The sequence below is a fragment of the Fusarium graminearum genome, chromosome 4, assembly GCF_000240135.3.
Source record: "Fusarium graminearum PH-1 chromosome 4, whole genome shotgun sequence".
Lineage (NCBI taxonomy): Eukaryota > Fungi > Ascomycota > Sordariomycetes > Hypocreales > Nectriaceae > Fusarium > Fusarium graminearum.
This window is the reverse complement of record NC_026477.1, coordinates 3,571,941-3,591,851: the sequence shown is the minus strand read 5'-3', so window position 1 is coordinate 3,591,851 and position 19,911 is coordinate 3,571,941. Positions and strand designations below refer to the sequence as shown.

Genomic DNA, 19,911 nt, shown 5'->3' with positions numbered 1-19,911 from the left:
TCATGATCGATCGGTTTTCCCCATCAACATTGTCCCTCACACCACATCAAGCTGCAAGCCACTTACCAAGCGATTTGAGAGTCTCACCCACCATCTACTCATGCGCCTTGGCACCTATGTATCTCCTCGGTGTCTCTAAGAAAGTCAGATATGAGGGGTTGAGTAACGATAACGCGCTGACTGGTTGTCTTGTCTTTTTCGCTTTCTTCGGCATGTTTATACTATCAGATGCCAAGACAGAAGGCGGGGTCAATGTTAGTTAGTGTTTATATTTAAGCATAAATTAAAGATCATCGCCACATTGACATGACATGACACTGGTCAATTCGCTCATACAGAGACCATTGCTTCAATATGTACTCCAAGGCTCTTGCTGCCATTCCATGGAGCTTGCTCATCAGCAACGCTGCCGGTGAAGTTATACATGGCGCGGTAGTTTTTACACGCCATGGTGATCGTATGTTTATCAATTCTGATTTGACTATAACCTCACTTACACCACAACAGGAACTACCAAATGGTACGGCGCCCAATCTCTCACCAGTCTTGGTGCAGAGCAGAACTACCAAGTCGGAAGCGACTACCGTGACCGTTATCTCTTGTCTGATTCGGAACATCGCATCTTGGGCATCTCTGAGACTGAATACAAGCCCTCTCAGATCTTCGCGAGTGCTCCTGATCAGGGGATTCTCATGAACACAGCCACGGCATTCCTTCAAGGATTCTACCCTCCTCTTGCTGGCCTCGACCCTGAAATTGCATCCCAAACCCTGAACAATGGCTCAGAAAGCCAGGCGCCTCTTGATGGTTACCAATATGTCCGACTTCACACCATTGGCGACAACTCACCTGATACTATCTGGATCAAGGGCGATGATGCGTGCCCTAAATATGTAACTGCCTCAAAATCCTTCATGAAGAGCGATTTATTCGCCCAGCGTGAACAAGACACAAGGGAATTTTATGAGCAGTTCTACGATATCCTCTCTGATGACGTGTACAACCTCAAGCCAGATAACATGACATACAAAAACGCCTACAACATCTTTGATCTTGTCAACGTTGCCCGCATTCACAACAGTACTTCACCAGCCCGCAATGTGTCAGACGAGGATCTCCTGCAACTTCGTACGCTCGCCGACTCTGCGGAACTTGGTCAGAACTGGAACGAGTCCGATTCTGCTCGGGCCATTGGTGCGCAGACTCTTTCTGGTGCTATTCTTGCTCAACTGAACCAGACTGTGAGCTCCAAGGGGAACCTCAAGTTTTCTCTATTTTCAGGTAGTTATGATACGTTCCTCGCCTTCTTTGGTCTCGCAGATCTCCTCGACGAGTCTCCTGATTTCCATGGTCTGCCAGACTACGCATCCACCATGGCATTTGAGCTCTTCACCAAAGACAACACGGACGAGTTCCCTTCAAACCCAGAGACAGACCTCCGCGTGCGCTGGCTTTTCCGCAACAGCACTTTCGGCGAGCTGGAGACATTCCCACTCTTTGGGACCGGCGAGAACTCTCTGCCTTGGTCGAAATTCGTGACTGAGATCGAGAAGCGTGCTATCACGGATGTGGGAGACTGGTGCTCCATGTGTGGATCTGATGAAGACTTTTGCGCTGCTTATGAGAACAGTGCTACTGGTAAAAATGATGAGAATGAGAGTAACGGCAAGGATGACAGGGGCGGTATGTCAAATACTGTTGCAGGTGTCATCGGTGCTATGGTGACTCTTGGTGTTGTCGCCATAGTGGGAGCTGCTGCGTTTGTTCTCGTCAAGAGACGCAAAGTAACTGGCCATGCTGATGAGAAAGGCAGTGTTCACAGTAGAAGCACTGATGAGAATACGGCAAAGGTCTAAGCTTGCACAACAAACTTTATTACTATTTTCACTCATTCAGTTAACCTTTAATTCACTCTTGTTGGTAACATAAATAACTTATACGCGAGCCAGGGACAGTCGTTATGTGTGTTGTCGTCAATTATCAGAATAGAAATATCTAAACTGCAGTGTATAAGCTATGTTAACCGATTGAACTTGTGGCAAGCTATGTTTGCGAGTCCACATAATGCTAGCACACCAATATTAGTTCAGATATACAGGACTGTTTCTATCAATCCTGTACATCTTAATCCATGCCTTCATTATAACCTGTGGGCTTGAACTGTCGCCCCCATTGCCAAGGGACAGCAAGCCACCACCACTCTCCTACCATGAGCCCTAGACCTTCTTCCGAGTGCTTAAGCACGCCTGTCTTCACACCCCAATCCATGATGAGCTTAGCCTCGAACTCCTCGAGCACCGGCTTGAGAGCATTGCACACTCCTTCGATCGTCAGAAGACCTCTGTTCGCGTACACGAAGCAGAAAGCACCCAGCACATCCATCCACCGTTCCGCTTCCCGACGTCCAAAGAAGTCAACCCATTGTGGGAGCACGCTGGTTTTGCCTTTACCTGCGGCTGGAGGTCCTTCAAAGACACTCCTGCGGAGGACGTCGATCTCCTCGTCATACTTGTACAAGTCCGTGGGGACCGCTTCAAGGTCATGAGAGTAGAGCGATTTCTTCAGCTTACGCATCTCGTACTGGCCAGGCTTGAAACCCAAGGGAATGTGAGGCACGTTGACTGGAACCAGTTTGATCCTTTCACTCGCATTGAGATTTATCAACGCCATTACCGACCCATCATTGAGTGTGAAAGGGATTCGATAGGCCTCGCCGCGGCGGAAAATAGCATCCAGTTGCGTTTTGAAATCGGCAGCGTCCTTGTATTTGGTCCGTTGCGCAAGCTTCCCGAGTACATGTCCAAATGCTTCGTTGAGTCTGAAGGGCCTCCCAGAAAGCGGAAGCCGTTTGCTTTTGCAAATGATTCTCTGCTGTGTCAAAGTATCAATGGCTTCCTTGAGTAATGAGTTAATCTTTTCCTGGTCTCCACCTGCCAAGGTGGAGAACTTCTGCTTAATCTGTTCGACCGTGTAGCGACTCTCGTCTGTGCAGCACAAGGATCGCACCCAAGACCTGGCAATGTCACTTTCACTGATTTCGATGTGCTCATCAACAGGTCCACTGAGCATCTTCTCGACGACAACAACAGATGGAGTAGCGACGGCCTCAAAACGAGCGAAAACAGATGTTTGAGGATTGTAGAATTTCTCCCGAGGGTCTTCTTCATCATGGGGGGTGACATCCTGAAAGGTAAAGTCATTTTGCAGTGCCCCCCTCGTCGCTGGAAGATCAATGCCTCTTCGTCGGGGGAGCTCAAGTGTCCAGTCAATCAGACTGTACCAGTCATAGTCCATGGGTTCCTCAAAGTCGATTTCCGGCAGCTCGTTCTTAGAATAAGCAATTATGAACCGGTCTTGAAAATCCTTGGTAAGCTTCCTGATATATGCACCCTGATCTCTGCGAGCGTCAACCCAGAATCGGCGCATGTCCTTGACAGAGAGATCGGGGAAAAGCTTGAGTAAGAGGCCCCAATCAATGGACTTGTCGGCTCCGCCCAACAACACACGTACAGCAACCAATGCAGCGAGTAGACGCTCTGCCTCTTCTCCACGGATCAAAGGCGTGGGATCGGCTTGACTTTGTGGTTGATCCGTACTCTCGGGAAGGGGCATCAAAGCTCGTGTGATCAGGCGCACGCGTTTAACTCTTGGTTGCTGTGGAATTTGTCGAGCAGATGCTCGCAGTCGACTGCCAGAACCTCGAGGTCGGCCACCCCGACCTCTACGGCCGGCTCGAGAGAGTCTGTACCCTGGTTTTTGCAAAAACGCGGGGAAGCTTGGCCATTCAAAACTATCATCGTCTTCGTCCTCTTCCTCTTCAGAGGGGGAGTCCACAAGCAAAGCACGATCCGGAACACTTTCGGGGAATGACTTGGGCGTAAGCTGCCATTCTGACGGCCAGGAAAGCGCGGAAGTCTCGATGATCTCGCCACCGGCCTCGCTGAAGAATGAGACGAAGATGTTATGAGGGCCCGCCGCTCCCGGTGGTGCCTGAATGAATGAGTCTGACCATGCGCGTTCAAGGTCGGAACAGATATATGTCCGCGCAACAAAAGATTGATACGAACTAAGTCTTCCGTGGCGTTGGTGACTCTGGCGATTGAGCGAATGGGCTTTTCGGTCAATCATTTCAATCATCGATGACCAAGCGAACCAGTTGCCATCCGGCATCCATCCCTTCAGCGTGTAGCTGGCGCCCTGCATCTCGAAATCTCCAGGCCCAATATACGGCCAGATACCATCGTAGCCGGATACTAGAATTGGCTTATCAAAAACGATTTCGCCAGACACCTGAGCTGAAAACCCTTGTTGCCAAGCAGTACCGAACCTGTTGCTGAAGTAATGATCTGATCCCTCAACATCATCTTCATCCAAAAAGGTGTTCGGGTCGAGAAACTGTAGGGCCTCAGTGGCGCCTTGAGAGGACTCAAAGTTTTCATAACGCATTGGTTCTCCCATTTCATTTTGATATGCCCTTGATTTGGAAGCGCGCCCTTCTGCAAACATGCTCTTGCGTTTTCGGCCTCGCTTTTGGGGCGGTGGGAAATCATCGCCATCGTCGTCATACTCGTCCTGGTGAGCCCGTTTCTGGGCAGCTCGTGCGACATAGACAGGGGCATCGAGCATTTCAACCTCTTCCGGAAGGTCTCGGCGACCGCGCTTTAACAAGTCGCTGTCAACTTGAGCATCAAATGGAGGAGGGAGGTATGGATCTGGGTGGACATCTTTGATATTTTGCACCACCTTATCGGCTTCGGGGGAAAATGGATCAATCCCAGATCGGACGATAATATGACACTTCTCGGTGACGCCCTTTCTGCTGCGGAATGTGAGCCAATGCTCAGCTACGCTCTTGTTCTTCAACATTTCTCGGAGTGCAGCCTGGTATGTGCGAATTTGCGGCGCTACTTCCGAGTGGGATTCTGCCCACCGAAGAGTAATGGCCGTCCACAACGGTTTGCCACCTGGGAAGACACCTTGTTGCTCCTCCAGAATACCTTGAACGATCTGGGAGATGCGGCTTATCATAACAGCTTTGGAGAGCGGGGTGCCAATGGTTGTTGGTGTTTTGGCCTTGGCCACAGAGCCAGGTTTACAGGGTGTTTCGTTAGTCCCGGGCTGCAAGGACTTGGGTCGTTCTGAATGAGGAGTTGCGGCTAGCTGGGATCCGTTTCTTTCGGATTTGTGAACATGTGTTTTTGGAGAACCTCCAGGAAAATTGAACCGATTTAAAGACCCTAAAACTGGTCGTGGTTGGCTGATTTCGCCTTGAACAAGGGCCCCATTAGTTCCGTTCAAAAGCGAAGATTGCCTCGGCGAGTCGAACATGGTAACTGGAGGTCTGTGAAGTCCTGCGTTCGTGTGTACTTTGAAGCTGACAGTTGGCCGTGAGGACCACGTTGGGCGAGCGGCAACAGGACCGCGCAACCTCGATACTCGTTTTGGTGTTGGTACATCTTCACGTACAGGGCTGGGCTCTTTGTCTTGTTTCTTTTCCAGGGGCTTGGGTGGGCTTTTCTCTATATCGTTGACTTCCGCATTGAGTAGCTCTGTGTTATCCTCTGTCACGGCTTCGTCGGCTTCGTCTTGTGGTTCATCGGCAATGGGTGCTGCGCTAGCCTCTTCCTCTACTTCAATTTCGGAAGCAGCCCTTTTCCTTCCACGACGGGCTGGTGTTACGGCAGGCTCCTCAAACGATGGATTGCACGCTGTCCTGGATTTTGTAAGGTGATAAAGAAGCCCGTTATCGTTCTTCCATGCCTTGCCGCATTTTTCACATACCCAAGATTTCGAAGGAGTGGGGTTTCCTTCGGGCTGCTCTTCGTGTCTCTTTTTTCTAACTTCGCCTTTCTTTGGACGGCCGCGTTTCCTCCCATTCACTAGTTGCTCATTAGAGCACTCCTCTTTCGACTCACTACTGATGCTTTCTTGCGTTTGCGACTCCTCATTTTCGGCAGTGGTTTCTGTGCCTCCCGTTTCTGGTTTTTTAACTGAAGACCTTGTTGGCCTAGTTCGTGTCGGCCGCACAGGGGTTGCCAGAGCTGCCTGTGGTGTTTCTATGGGTTCTTTGAGGGCATCTGAAGACACTTTGAGTGTCACCATAAGATGATTGGCCTTTCCTGGCTCAGGTGCTCCATCTTGCTGTTCCGTGCCGTCGTTTTCTTTTTGAGCAGCTTCAACATGTTCTTGAGGCTCTTGTGAGGGGATTTCTGGTTCTTTGGCAGTTGTTTCTTGTGTCGGTGTCACAACAGCTTCTTGGGGCGCAACAGCTTCTTGAGTAACAACAATCTCTTGAGAGACAGCGACTTCCTGGGGCGCAACGGCTTCTTTAGTAGCGTCGGGTTGTGTGAGAGCTTCTGATGTCTCGTCACGGCGCTTCCGGCCTGCCTTTTTCTTTTGAGTCGGCAATGGCTTCTCTTTCTTGGCCTTGAACTTTTTAGGACGCCCCTTGGTTGTACGGCGGGCCATGCCCATGTTACACAGCTCAGCCAGTGTCGGTGAAGCTTCGGATGACAAGGCTGTAGATTGGATAGGCGAGAAACCATAGCTCTCATCAATACTTAATGGCTGGCCTGTGGTGTTTGTCGTTGCTGGATAAGCACCCGGAAGATCGTTTGGTGCAAAGTATCGATAAGATGCTACCTTTCCTGATCTTGTGTGCTCGCTGTAGATCTGAAAGTGGGCTAGATGAGGCGGTTGCAAATCCGGCACGGACAATGCAGTAGTCATTGAGGAGAGATGTCGACTGTACGAAGGACCCAGCGTCAAGGCATAAACATCGGGATTCGTGAGCCCAGTATCGCCTAGCTGTTTTGCCATTTCCGCGATTATAACAGGAACCGGCTTGTCTAGAGTCCATGGGGGTGCTTTTGATATCTCGGGGACGTGCGAGGCCTGCCCTATGAGCTGTTTGATTCCGTCAAGGCCGTCAAGATCTGGGTTTCGAGGGGTCTTGCTTTTTCTCTTGCCTGTTGAGAGATACAGTAACCAATCTTCGGAATTGAGGTCCCTGACATACTTGACACAGTCCTTGAACACCTTTTCTCCTAGCTTCGCAGCGACGTACTGTATGACACCTCTCTGGTTAAGAAAACGGCAGACTTTGGCCAGCACCTTCATCTGCCAACGCATCCCTAGGACGCCAAGCTTCGACTTCATGTCTTTCATTTGAAGAACCCCCCACTCCTTGACGATGGCCATGATGGTAGTGGCCAATGCGATGTAGTCTATAGACTCGCCGGTCCACCGGGTATGCCATGGGACGGGCGCGAGGTCCTCGACGAGTACTTGTCGAGTCAATGTCATGTCTGGTCGGGCTTCGTCTGTCCCTTCACTGTCTTTCGGCAAAGGGGGGGCGAAAAGTTTCAGCCACATTTTGCTCGTTTTGGTTCCGCGAACAAGGGTTGTTCTCTTGACGATATATCCTTTCTTGAGAAGGGAATCTGTTCTTTTTGGCACAGACCGTTTGTCTTGATCTGTCAGGCGTCCAAGATCTCCCTGGAGGATTCCCTCGGTGGTTGTTGAAGCTATACCCAAAAGTAGCATCCACTCGGATTTGGGAACTCGCTTGTAGTCGACGGCATGGCCAGTGAGAGATTCCCACATGGTATCTTCAGAAGCGCGCACACGAACATTGCGGGATGATGTCGAGTTTTCTGGTTGCGACCCCGAAGTCTCTGCATCTTGCTCAGGGGCACCACCAGAAGCTGAAAGCGCTAAGACTTCATCTAAAGAAAGATGATTGTATTCGCGATCAGTGCCAACAGAAATATCTCGTCTTGCAGCAAGCCAGCTCCAAATGATAGCAGAAGTACGGTCTTGCACAGCAGAGTTGCATTTAGGAAGTGCTTCTGTGCGAGCTGAGGGATGTTGAATTGCTTTCAAAACATCTTGTACGAGACACCCTTAAATCAGTTAGTAGCTTGTTCTCTTACAACAGAAGCTGATGACTGATGAGCTGCTTCAAACAGGAAAAAAGCTTACCTTCTTCTCCATAGCATGAGATGTGCACCAAAAGGCTCGCGATCAAGCCTTCAAGCTCTGACGCCATTTCATCAGCGGTTTCGTATGGATCATTCTTGAGTGAAAGCGACGCGTTTAAAAAATCTTCACGAAAGTCGTCTGGGGCGAATTGAACTGACGAGCCCCAGCGGAAGTTATGCTAAATGTTATTTTTCTCGGTTGCTGCACGAAGCAGGTGAAGTGGGGATAGCGGGGGGTGAGCTGAGTGGAGGAAGGAGCCGCATGCACCTCGAAATGATGACATAATCACGTATAAGTGAGCATTAAGTATGCATAACATCTTATGCATGCTGGCATGGTATCAGACTTGGACTTGCTTATAATCCAATTTACAGAATTTAGATTATTAATAATGCTCTGCTTTTGATCAACCTACATGAGACAGTATGTAGGGCCATCGTGGCCTTTGTTCGCAATGTAGAAACAAACGTTAAATATCCATACATAAACTGTAGCCATTCCATGGTATAGTCCATCATATTTTGCTTAAAGTTGTACCAATCACCAAATGGTATAGTCCATATGCAGTTCTAGATTTTGTGAAACTCGCTCATGCTGGGTATCCTCATTTGCCAGCCCGCAGCAACTTGGCCTGTTCGTGCTCTCGAATCTTCCTGTATGCCTCCAAGACATCCGCCCGAGCTTCCTGAAGCTCTTCTCTTCGCTTCAGACTACCCGCAGCCTTGGGAATGTCAGCGACGTTTGCGGTAGCGCCTTTGATCTTGATCTGTTTAGACATGTTCTTGTTGAGCTCGGGTGGTGCTTGCGCCTGGTCGTGCACGGCAATTTTGGCTTCTGCTCTCTTCTTCCTCAACTCTTCCCAGGGGTCGTCAATCTTGGCCCCCTTTCGTCGCACCTTCTTGCCTGTCGCTTCGTTGAGTGTTGCTCGCGCAATCGCTGCAGCACCCGTAGGATCCTCGTCAAGCTCCTGTCCGATCGCTTCGTCTGCCTCTTCCTCCTTTTGCTCCTGAATCTTTCGCTCCTCCTCTCGCCATTGAGCGTAAAGCTTGTGCATGTTTCTCTCCTTTCGCGTGCGGTAGACTTTGAATCCCTGCTCGTCCTTTCCATCCTTGATTGCCGTCTTTTTGGTAAGACCCGCGACTGGTAGTGATGCATCTACTCGCTGAGCAAAGGCCCGGAGGTCTTCGCCTGGGCGAATCTTAAGCTCTTCTGATTGTTGCTTCTTCGTCTTTGCATCTTCGCCATCGTCGAGTCCAGATCTCACTTTTCTGCCCTGCGCGACAGACATGAGTCGCCTAAAGGCTCGTGGGGCGTCGTTCTCTTTGCGAGCCTTCTTGCTCTTCTTGACCTTTGCGTCCGCGGGAGCATCCTTGGCTGTTTTTGAATTCTTTCCTGCACCAGGTTTCGTTGTCGCATTCTTCTTGCCAACTTGTAGGGGTCGTGCTTTCTGGGTAGGAGGGAGGTTGAACCTATAGAAACAAGTTAGATGTGTATAGAGCAATAGAGGGCGCAGTTAGTCAACTTACTCTGACTCGTCGTCTCCTCTCTTTCTCTTATGCTTGTGAGGCATGATGCACAACTGAAACGGTAGTAATCGGGGAAGCTCAACTATCAATTAAACAGAAAATGGTGACTCCTGTACGTCAATATAGAATTTGATGCGATCGTAGTATTTCAGACAAACTTGAAGATGGAAACTTTGGGAAGGCTCCAAAAATTCTCTTATCAGGGCTTATCGTAACCAAGGCCCCGCAATGTTCTAAAATGGGCACTTTCCAGGCCTCGCAGGCACTGTAGTTGGATGCATCCACTGTGCTGTATGCGCTACGACTTTGCTTTGTAAGTTGTGAGTTACTACCTCCTAAAGACGAATATCTTCTTTGCATAACACCTTCAGGAGCCCACGCTTGTCATTTTGCCTCATTTATTATGTTTAGAGACTAAATTTTTGAGTTACCTATAGTTCAAGACCATTCATTTTTATATCACACAATAAAATGCACTTAGAGAAAGACAGAGTGTGGGGCTCGTTATCATTTCATGGCGTACCAATAACTCACTCCGAACTTTCCACTCCACAACTCATTGAACGAAACGAGACCAATATCTGATAATACATGAGTCGAAGCATTTTAAGGTCAACTTTCACTTCACTCTAACATCAGAATTTAAATCCGAGCCATGCCCTCTTCAAAGGCTGTGCCCCTTAACGGGGCCAGCAAAGGAACAATGCGGTCAGCCACCAAGACAAACCCCTATATTTTTGCCTTTGGTGTAGTTGGAGCAGCCATAAGGTAAATCGTAACTTCCCTCTCTTCCTGATTTGTTCTAATTGAGGGTAGCTCTATGGTCGTCATGTTTGCTTTTATCATTGCCGGCACATCCTTCATCTGGCCTCATGTGTCTGAACTACGCACCAGTAATCACAAAGTCAACTCCAGCCCAGGACTCAACTCAATACTTCCTGCGCCATGTCATTCACATAATGACTACTGGAGACTCATGCCTTTTCACTCGGCCGTAGAAGCTGGTTGCATCGGTATAGAAGCTGATGTCTGGGCTGTCCAAGGAGAGCTTTATGTTGGCCATGATCTGGGCGGTCTGTCGACTGACCGAACGCTATTGTCAATGTATATCCAGCCACTGGTTGAGCTACTCCAGTCCCAAAATCTAGACACTAATCCGAATCTTCCGCCTCGAGGTGTATATGGTCGCAGACCTGATCAAACAGTTGTGTTATTGGTGGACTTGAAGTCAAATCCCAACACATCATGGCCACTCTTGCTCAAGAGACTTGAGCCCCTTCGTCAAAAGGGATGGTTAAGCCATGTCCAGAACGGCAGGTTTATTTCCAGGCCCATTACAGTGGTAGGAACTGGCGAGACCGAGCTGCATCTGGTGAACGAGGCCACCCCTTTTCGAGATGTCTTCCTGGATGCACCACTTGATCAACTGGACGAGGATCTTTACAAAGACCTGAACTCGTACTACACGAGCGTGTCATTCGAAAAGTCTATAGGAAAAGTTGGCTCAAAAGGCCTCAAGCCAGAACAGTTAACAAAGTTGCGGGATCAAATCTCGCAAGCTCATAGCCGAGGTCTCAAAGTGCGATACTGGGGCATGCCGTATTGGCCACTCCATGTGAGAAATCAGCTCAGAGAAGTATTGATTAACGAAGGCGTGGATGTCCTCAACGCAGATGATCTGTGGGAGGCAAGGGAAATTTTCTCCAAGAGAGGGTATATGATTGAGTGAATTACCAATTCGTCTAGTCGACCCGCTACACTGGGATATCGCAGCGCAAATATCCATAGTTATCTCAAAGAACCGCCATACATACATCCATGCCAAATAAGCAAATTGCCGAGTCTCCGGTATATCACCGAATACAATCTTGATCTCACCTAGTGCGACTGCAACCCATTGACACGTCATGGAGCCGGTGACCCCGCAAGCTGATAACAGAATGGGAAGCATCTCCGGCATGACTTGATATCCTATAAGTGCGTGAGTGAGTGAAACTCCTTTCTTACATCCAGAACCAACACATCATACTCTCATAAATCGTCACAATGACAAACGAAGGGCGCATTGCTACTCTGGATGTAAGATTGATCAATCAGAACTGTAAAGACATCGTACTCATCCACCACAGTCAACCATCGCCGATAGGCTTCCTGCATTCTCAAAGACACTCTTTGACGGCAAGGCCGCCAAAGACCTAAGCTTTGAGGCAATTGCAAAGCATCTAGGCCGTAGTGAAGTTGCGGTGGCAGCATTGTTCTACGGACAGGCCACCGCCTCGTCTGAGGATGTTGAGAAACTATCAGAGATCCTTGACCTTCCCAAGGAGGCGTTGGCTGCCCAGCTAACAGGCTTCCCTAACCGTGGCCAGGCGGGACCCATGCCTCCTACCGAGCCTCTCATCTATCGCTTGTACGAGATCGTTCAAAATTACGGTTATGCCTATAAGGCTATCCTCAACGAGAAGTTTGGAGATGGTATCATGAGTGCAATTTGCTTCTCTACCACAGTGGAGAAGGAAGTGGATGAAGCAGGCTCACCATGGGTCGTTATCACATTGAAGGGCAAATGGTAAGCCATCTACTATCCCAACACATACTCATAACTAACCAACATGTTCAGGCTCCCTTTCAGTCGTTTCTAGGCATTGTTCTCTCAAGAGAATTGGTTGATAGCTCGGAGTTATAACCACTCTGCATGCTGTGTCACTTTCATTAATGACTACTCAAAGCGTATTTACATAACGGAAAATGCGGGTTGGAGCATCGCTAAGTTCACACAAGCCTCACTCAAGAATGACATGTATTTCGAGTAAAGCGGACGGGGCAGGTTGTGGCAATGCGCGTGAAGACAATATGAAGCGAGAGGACAATACTAAGCAATTTACAAACAAATACCAACATTGAGTTCTAGCGCTTCGACGTCCGTGTACCACATGACATGACAACTCGGCGCATTTCTAAAACCCGAAGGCTTCTAAAGCCTAACTTTCATCTAAAAGAAGGCATGCCAGACAGTCTAGAAGACCTGTGACAAGTTGGTGGCTGCATTAGCGGCGGGTATTCTTTTGTCTGGTAGCAACACCATCTCGAGAACAATATTGAGCGATTTTGCACGGATCATGGGCTTCACGGCCAACACCAGAACTCAGTGAGTGAGACGTATCGTTCTGGCCAAAATCGAGGGCATCTTGAGTCAGGCAAGTTGATCAGATTCGAGTATAAAGATGATGGCTTCTTCCTCCCAAATATCATTCTCACCAACAATCACTCACTTCACACACTCACAACACTCTTTTCACCATTCTCAACACAGAACACTCTCCGACTTTTCTAAGTCTTTCAACCCCAACTTTCAAAATGCCTTCCACCAAGCCCACCTCTTCCCAGAAGCCCGGCTACCCCCTCAGCTGCACTGTCATGTAAAGCAGCTTTGCTTCCCTGATCACTTCTGGACTTTCTTTTCTGAGAGTGACTTGACAACCAACAACGCATGGCAAAGCGTTAGCTCTCAGGCGACAAATTGGAGGAAAATGGAGATGATATGGCAAGGAGAGGATTCATTGGCTTGTTTACGTTTTGTTTTTACCTGGCTCTAAGTGACGGGACACCGCCACGAGGACGCCATTTTACACTGGCTGTCCACTCTGATCTCACTTGAGTTGAGGGAAGGACGCCCTATTTGGAGATGGGGACGAGCTTGTAACTTTCTTGAATACAAGCCTTTGGATTGAATACTTTGCGCTCTTGAACTTATGAATATGTGAACTATATGTCTGAACCGTGTAAGCCATCATCCGAGACTTAAAATAGGATGGTATGTACCACCTAGCCACCTCCTGATTCTTCTACTCTTCAATATCAAACAGAGGTAGTATTCATGTTGAATGAAGTATAGTGGCCATTCATTCAGTGTTGTAAACTCTTATGGCTTGTGATAGCCCGATTTGGCAATTCCCTAACAAGGTCAAAGTGGGTACAAGAGGCGCGAAAAAATACAGCTCCACTAAAAAAAAGTCAAGGCGGTGAAATTGGTCCCGCGGCAGAATTTGGAGATTTTTCCTATTAGCACCAGTAACATTTGCCCAGCAGCTTGCGCCGACACAAGACCACTACACAGTCGCATCAACAAAACAGCCGCAAAAATGGTCACAAAAAGCAAGCTAAAGATGGCTCTGGCCGCCGAAAAGGGCACAGATTTCAAGAAGCTCAAGCTCTTGAAGAAACAGAAGGAGGCTGAGAAGCGCAACGCCGCCGCTCGTGGGGCCGACGACAAGGACTCAGACGAAGAGAAGGAGGAGAAGACAATTCAGATTGAGGCTGATTTTGAGGATGAGGACGATGAGGAAGAGGACGAGGATGATGAGGACGATGAAGAGCCCCAGGTTTGTAATGGTCTCACCATATACTTACAACTCCCACTGACAAATATCACCAGTACGACCTACAAGGCATCAACGACAGCGACGACTCAGACTCTTCAATCGAGCTTGAGGAGAAGATTATTCGCAAGCCCAAGAGAGACACACTCAAGAAGACCGAGCTCGCACAATTGGCAGCTGAGAAGGCAGCCGCTGCTGCTGCTGAAGAGGACGAGGAGGAAGATCCTGAGGCAGACGACATCCCCATGTCAGACCTTGAAGATCTCGACGACGAAGATAAGGAGGACATTATTCCCCACCAACGCCTCACCATTAACAACACAACCGCCCTCCTCGCCGCCTTGAACCGCATCTCTGTTCCCACAGACAAGTCTGTTCCCTTCGCGACACACCAGTCCCTCGTCTCCAGCAGCGCCACAGCCGAATCTATCCCCGATGTCCAAGATGATCTCCAGCGCGAGCTCGCCTTCTACACCCAGAGTCTCGAGGCCACGCGCACAGCCCGCAAGCTCCTCCGCCAAGAGGGTATTCCTTTCTCTCGTCCCAAGGATTACTTTGCTGAGATGATCAAGGAGGATGCCCATATGGAGAAGGTCAAGGCCAAGCTTGTTGAGGAGGCGTCCAACAAGAAGGCTGCCCAGGAGGCCCGCAAGATGCGCGACCTCAAGAAGTTCGGAAAGCAGGTTCAAGTCGCCAAGATGCAGGAGCGACACAAGGAGAAGCGCGAGACCCTCGACAAGATCAAGAACCTCAAGCGAAGTAAGTACACTTACAATCAATTCATATTTATCATATTACTAACATCCACTTCCAGAGCGCTCAGAAACCGGCGGTGCTGGTCTCGACACCAAGGAAGCCGACATCTTCGACGTCGGTGTCGAGAAGGAGATGAAGAGCCACAACCCTCGCTCAGGCGCTGGTCGCGGTGCTGGAGCCGGAGGCAACCACAAGCGAGCCAAGAAGAACGAGAAGTACGGCTTCGGTGGCAAGAAGCGCCACGGCAAGTCAGGCGACGCCATGAGCTCCGGCGATCTCAGCGGCTTCGATGCCAAGAAGATGAAGGCCGGCGGCAGAGTATCCAAGCCAAGGCCTGGCAAGGCGAGAAGAAAGACTATGGGCTCTCGGTAGAGGGTGTGACTAGAGCGATGTTAATACCTGTTGTTGACGAGGTCGACCTGAGTGGTGTATTGCTGTTGAAAGAAAAGGCTAGAGATGAAGTACAAGGGCTGGCGTTTCGGGTCCTCTTGCATGTAAATCGAAACGATTTGGTCAATATTCATATTTCCTATCACCAAAATACTTTATTGCAACATGATTTTCCGTTTAAATGATGGTCCTAATCTCTTCCTACTCAATCTTGATGTTCTCTAGACAAATTCAGTGCGCTATACTTGGACACAAAGAACGCAACACTACACGTAAGGCTCACGACCATCTAGACATAATATATTCATTTTTCATTCATGAATGGAACCGTTGTGTTTTATTTTATTGTTTTTGGTCATTTCGTCTATACCCAAAGGACTAAGTAGCAGATTCTGATCGCAACTGCATATGAATTCTTGCAGTCCTGACACCTATTGTGATGATGCCCTTTTCGAGGCCTGCTCACCACGCAAGAGGCCGCATCCAACTATGTTGAATATGCACATCAGTATCCACTGATCCAACTTTTGCGGTTGACTGTGCTCAATCTGTCTGTCGCGAAGCTTCTTCGCTGGTCTCCATCGTTGTTCCACCGTCATCAATCATATCCAGATGTCCATGTGCCCGAAGTAGCGACATCTGAGAGCCTCCAGCAGTCAGAGGTATCTATATACATAAAGGAGCATTGTTTTCGTCTGCTATATGGTGGCTCCATGTTAAAAACACCGGCACACAGAGAGGAGTCTCTGAGATTGCCCGTCGCCACAATAAGAAATAATTAGAAAAGAAAACCTGCAAGGCTGTGGGAAGTACGGTAGAGGATAAAAAAATATAAATAAGGAAACATTGTGAGTGCCATGACATGTGATATGCACCCAAAAGTCAGTGACCGTTAATGCCCAACCCGAAGACGCCCATGAAAAGAGAAAGCAAAACCAGTGGTATCGAGAAGAAACGCCATGCGCTCATGACACGCTTTGCTGTGCAATGCATTCGCAACCCTTAAAGAAGAATGTGTATGAATCAAGCATTGATGCCGCAGAATTCGCCGAGAAGATGCTGTTGTGAATTGGTTGTCGTATAAATCGTTGTCGAGCGGCCAGCTTACTGGGTGGCCGCTACGCACCAGTGGCGATGGAAAGCCCATGCACTCTTCTGACACTCCTTACTACAGTATTTGGTGCGTCGACATCGGCGGCATTTCGCGAACTGGCGGGTGTACTCTTCCCATTTACCGCATTGGTAGTAGGCACACTGGCGAATACCACCACGAGTGTCATCCTTGCGGCAGAGGTTTCTCATGACAACGCCAGCCCAGTACTGCATATCAGTACTGTGATAGCGCACTGTGAACTTCTCGACAAGAGGGAAGAGGTTGAAATCGTTGGTAAGCAGATACTCTTCGTCGTCGGCATCTTCATCGTAGACCTCAGGAACGTCCTCCTCCTCGTCCATGGCGGTGATGTCCTTGTCAATGGCAGCAAGCTCTTTGCCGATCTTGAGACGCGGAACAAGGTGGCTCTTTTGGAAATAAGAGCGAAGGCCACAGTATTTGGAGACATAGGCAAGAAGCTGCAGAGACATAAGTACATCTTCCTCCCGAGGCATAGCGGCAACCATCTGAGGGTTAGGGACGAAATTGCGGTCCAGGAGATATCGGGGAACGGTAGTAGCGGCCAGAGGAGGCTGTGGAGGTGTGGCCATCGCAGGACGGTTAGGCGAGAGTCCAATCGCGGGAACTGGTGTCGGGGCGTTGTTGTTGGTGAGGCTGCCATCCAGGGGACTACGATGGTTGATATTGAAGGTGCTGGCTTCCTGGTGGGTCTCGGAGACTGTTGGTGTAGCCAGATCGAGAGCTGTACCACCAAGCATGGTGTCTCCGTCCTCCATGGTGATATCCTGAATACCAACAGCTGATTGCAGATTATCGGTGCCTGTCATCTCTGCCTCGGGTGACTCGTCTGAAGGCATGCTATCACCGTTAATGTCATCAGCATCGGCAGTCGAGTTCTGGTGGCGGATTGATGGGCGTCGACGAGATCGACCAGATGGGCCAAGGGCGGATGCTGGGCGAACAGTAGGCGAGCGCATCTGAGGAGGTGGCAGAGGCGTCGTTGGCGATGTCGGTTGGGAAACCAAATCTGCAGAGCCAAATGGGGCCATTGAAGCAAGGCGGTCGATATCACGAACAGGTCTCACAAACCCCTCGACAGCATCAGTGGCCGGTACTGCAGTTGCAAGGGGCTGCATGGTCTGACGAGGAGCTGAAGTCGTGGCGTGATGGTCTTCAAGTCCTCTCACTCTCAGGGGCTGGTGACGAGCTGAGCCCCATGATGTAGAGCGTTCTGTGGCAGACTGGGGCCATTGGGAGCCACCCATAGCAGTATCCAGGGACTGCTGCTGAGGGTGGGTTTGAGGAGCGGCAGTAGATGGTCCTGCGTAGGAGGCCGAAACATCAATGGAAGGCGGCGGGCCGTGACGGCGAGATCGCTGTTCGGTGGCATCGACACGAGGGCCAGAACGATGGCCAAACGCAGAAGTGCCCACGGCTGCCGATGATGATGCCGATGCGGAAGCATTAGCCGATGCTGAATTGGAAGCAGAAGGCTTCGGGTTTTGTGTGTACACATGGCCTCTGTGACGGTGGTTGTCGTAATTCTGCTTTTGTTTGGCTTCCTCAGCCTTCTCGCGGCATTTGTCGACAGCCTTGGTATAGTTATCGAGGATGGTAGCGATGACGGGGACCATGTCAGCCTCGACAACACGAGTGCGAACATTTTCTGTGCCTCGAACACCAATATTGACGACGCACTGGAAAGCAAGGTTCCACTTCCACATTCCCATCATGTCCTTACTACGGCCTTGTTTCAGAATGCAGACAAGTCGCTCGATACCTCCATCGACGGTAAGAATGTCGCGGATGCGAGCAGAAGATGTGGTGAGATAGGCGAGATGGTTGAGCGAGTTGATGAGGGGGAGGGTCGAGGTGCAATCGAGCGCACGGCGATCATATAGGGCGGTGGTAATACCGACGGACGCCTTGTTGACGTTTGGAATACTAAAGTTGACTTCCCTCATGTTTGCGGTTGATGGCGATGGCCAACAGTCGAAAAGGTTTTTCGGGGTATGTATGGGAGGGATTATTCAGGGTCCCGAATTGTCGAGGTGGTGTGGCGACCTGAAGCCTGATTCAGAGAGTCTGGCCAGATTCGCAACGTGATGACACGAATGGATGCGAAGTCGAATTATGATGAGGACAAACCCCTCGATGGGGGACTGGCCAAGGAAGAACGAGTCGGACAGAGTTTGGAGGTTATCGTAACGGTTCGTGACGCGGTGGAGCGGATTGATGCAGGATTACTCGTGAGTGCCTTTAGACAGGGGAACGGTTCCCGATGACCAAAGACAAGATTTCGAAGGTATAAGGACAAAGAGTTTTGTACAGCAACGGTAATGGAGAAAAACAGGAAAGTGAAATGGAGGATATACTGAAGATGGCGTTGGAGCAGTTGAAGAGGTGACGGGGAGGTGAGTTTGAGTTGATGAATGAGATGGGATGGGATGGGATAAGAGACAAGACAGACGGACGGGAGAAAAGACGGGAGTGGAGTGGAGAGTCGATTGAGGGAGTGAGTGAGGTTAGGTGAAGAGGCTGGGCTGGTTTGGTTTTAGGCGGGTTTTCGAAACCCAGGCATTCGGCCGATGGCAGCCCAGCAGCCCACCTACAGAGAGAGCACCCGCTGCACTGTACAGTAGGGGAGGCCGAATTAGGCGGGCGCACCAGGGGGAGATGCTCTCTTTGGCGGGTCTTGGGGCCTAGAAGTGGAAGAAATGGGGGATCTAAGGATGGAGGTCTGTGGGTGTGAGGTGTGTGGCGGTGGAGGGACCCGACACCTGATGAGCTGCAGCAAGGAACTTGGTTGTATTAAGGGTATTGATTGCCAAGGTACTGTGTGCTGTTTTGAGAGATGTCGTACTTATTTTCGGAATAATCAATCTCTCAATAACGAAGCTTGATAAAACGAGTTGGATGTTGAAGATGCTTTGATCGAAGCAGGAACAGATCAAAATTGTCCAAAGGGTAAGAAGTCATATGTCCACTGCTACGTACGTAGTTCATTGCCTTGCTGTTACAGCGCGTACAACTAGCTGCCTACTACTAGATAGTTCCAAGTGCTATGTAAGCTTGGGGTTGTAGGCCAAATGTCATGGAGGTCCCCCTCAAGTCAATACTCAATCCCCTTGTCAAATTTATTCTTCCATTCTCGTACTGAGTGATTATTACTCGCCTCTTTCTTTAACCACAAAGGCCTAGAGTTTGCTGCAGGAGGATGGATAGTGGATCGCATGCGAAATTATATGAATGGATGGCTAAAACGGGAACTGATGGCGAAAAAGAAAATAAAACCGCAATCGAAACTCGGCGATGGCGAGGCTACAACAAAAGCGAAAGCTGATGAGCGAGCCTCTATCTACGTGACTAAACTAAAGTGACTCAAGCTCAAGCAAGCTGAGGAAGCTCGTGCGCTCAAATGGTCTAATACCTGACAGCTGAAATGAAAGAAATATGCAGTGCCTTGGAACCTGCTTAGTATTTCAGCAGGCTGGGATTGCCATTTGGTGCGGTTGGTAGCTTCCATTGATTTTGATTACATATGGCCACTGGTGGAATTGTTTCAGGCGTAGCTGGAGACGACAGGGGCATGCATGCTCTCCCTTACCCACCATTCTCAATTATTACTCACTTTTGTCTGTTAATACCAGCGATATTAAAAGACAACAATACTCGGCTCCGATTTCTGGGAATGCTCTAGGGCATGGTTCTTTGTTGAAGGGTTCATCAGAGCTTTGATCCAGAGTCAGTCATGCCGTAGAAC

General features: G+C 49.4%; 8 protein-coding genes across 8 annotated transcripts; 4 read left to right on the top strand and 4 right to left on the bottom strand.

Moving 5' to 3' along the window:
• Positions 1 to 354: 354 nt before the first annotated feature.
• Positions 355 to 1,856, top strand: FGSG_07462 (uncharacterized protein; the record flags this gene model as incomplete). The annotated part of the gene is made up of 2 exons (XM_011328933.1): positions 355 to 457; positions 508 to 1,856. 2 exons carry the CDS (start codon positions 355 to 357, stop codon positions 1,854 to 1,856), a joined length of 1,452 nt encoding a protein of 483 aa, XP_011327235.1.
• Positions 1,857 to 2,124: 268 nt separating this feature from the next.
• Positions 2,125 to 5,028, bottom strand: FGSG_13151 (uncharacterized protein; the record flags this gene model as incomplete). Its single annotated transcript, XM_011328932.1, has 1 exon — positions 2,125 to 5,028. One exon carries the CDS (start codon positions 5,026 to 5,028, stop codon positions 2,125 to 2,127), a length of 2,904 nt encoding a protein of 967 aa, XP_011327234.1.
• Positions 5,029 to 5,689: 661 nt separating this feature from the next.
• Positions 5,690 to 6,468, bottom strand: FGSG_13150 (uncharacterized protein; the record flags this gene model as incomplete). The annotated part of the gene is made up of 2 exons (XM_011328931.1): positions 5,690 to 5,713; positions 5,782 to 6,468. The coding sequence occupies 2 exons, from the start codon at positions 6,466 to 6,468 to the stop codon at positions 5,690 to 5,692; spliced, it is 711 nt and encodes a 236-aa protein (XP_011327233.1).
• A 2,119-nt stretch (positions 6,469 to 8,587) lies between these two features.
• Positions 8,588 to 9,553, bottom strand: FGSG_07460 (uncharacterized protein; the record flags this gene model as incomplete). The annotated part of the gene is made up of 2 exons (XM_011328930.1): positions 8,588 to 9,452; positions 9,510 to 9,553. The coding sequence occupies 2 exons, from the start codon at positions 9,551 to 9,553 to the stop codon at positions 8,588 to 8,590; spliced, it is 909 nt and encodes a 302-aa protein (XP_011327232.1).
• Positions 9,554 to 10,212: 659 nt separating this feature from the next.
• Positions 10,213 to 11,238, top strand: FGSG_07459 (uncharacterized protein; the record flags this gene model as incomplete). The annotated part of the gene is made up of 2 exons (XM_011328929.1): positions 10,213 to 10,277; positions 10,326 to 11,238. 2 exons carry the CDS (start codon positions 10,213 to 10,215, stop codon positions 11,236 to 11,238), a joined length of 978 nt encoding a protein of 325 aa, XP_011327231.1.
• Positions 11,239 to 11,555: 317 nt separating this feature from the next.
• FGSG_07458 (cyanate hydratase) lies at positions 11,556 to 12,405 on the top strand (the record flags this gene model as incomplete). The annotated part of the gene is made up of 3 exons (XM_011328928.1): positions 11,556 to 11,588; positions 11,639 to 12,078; positions 12,130 to 12,405. The coding sequence occupies 3 exons, from the start codon at positions 11,556 to 11,558 to the stop codon at positions 12,149 to 12,151; spliced, it is 495 nt and encodes a 164-aa protein (XP_011327230.1). The 3' UTR covers positions 12,152 to 12,405.
• A 1,246-nt stretch (positions 12,406 to 13,651) lies between these two features.
• On the top strand, positions 13,652 to 15,016 carry FGSG_07457 (uncharacterized protein; the record flags this gene model as incomplete). The annotated part of the gene is made up of 3 exons (XM_011328927.1): positions 13,652 to 13,891; positions 13,945 to 14,647; positions 14,703 to 15,016. 3 exons carry the CDS (start codon positions 13,652 to 13,654, stop codon positions 15,014 to 15,016), a joined length of 1,257 nt encoding a protein of 418 aa, XP_011327229.1.
• A 1,122-nt stretch (positions 15,017 to 16,138) lies between these two features.
• FGSG_07456 (uncharacterized protein) lies at positions 16,139 to 18,112 on the bottom strand (the record flags this gene model as incomplete). The annotated part of the gene is made up of 1 exon (XM_011328926.1): positions 16,139 to 18,112. One exon carries the CDS (start codon positions 18,110 to 18,112, stop codon positions 16,139 to 16,141), a length of 1,974 nt encoding a protein of 657 aa, XP_011327228.1.
• Positions 18,113 to 19,911: the final 1,799 nt, after the last annotated feature.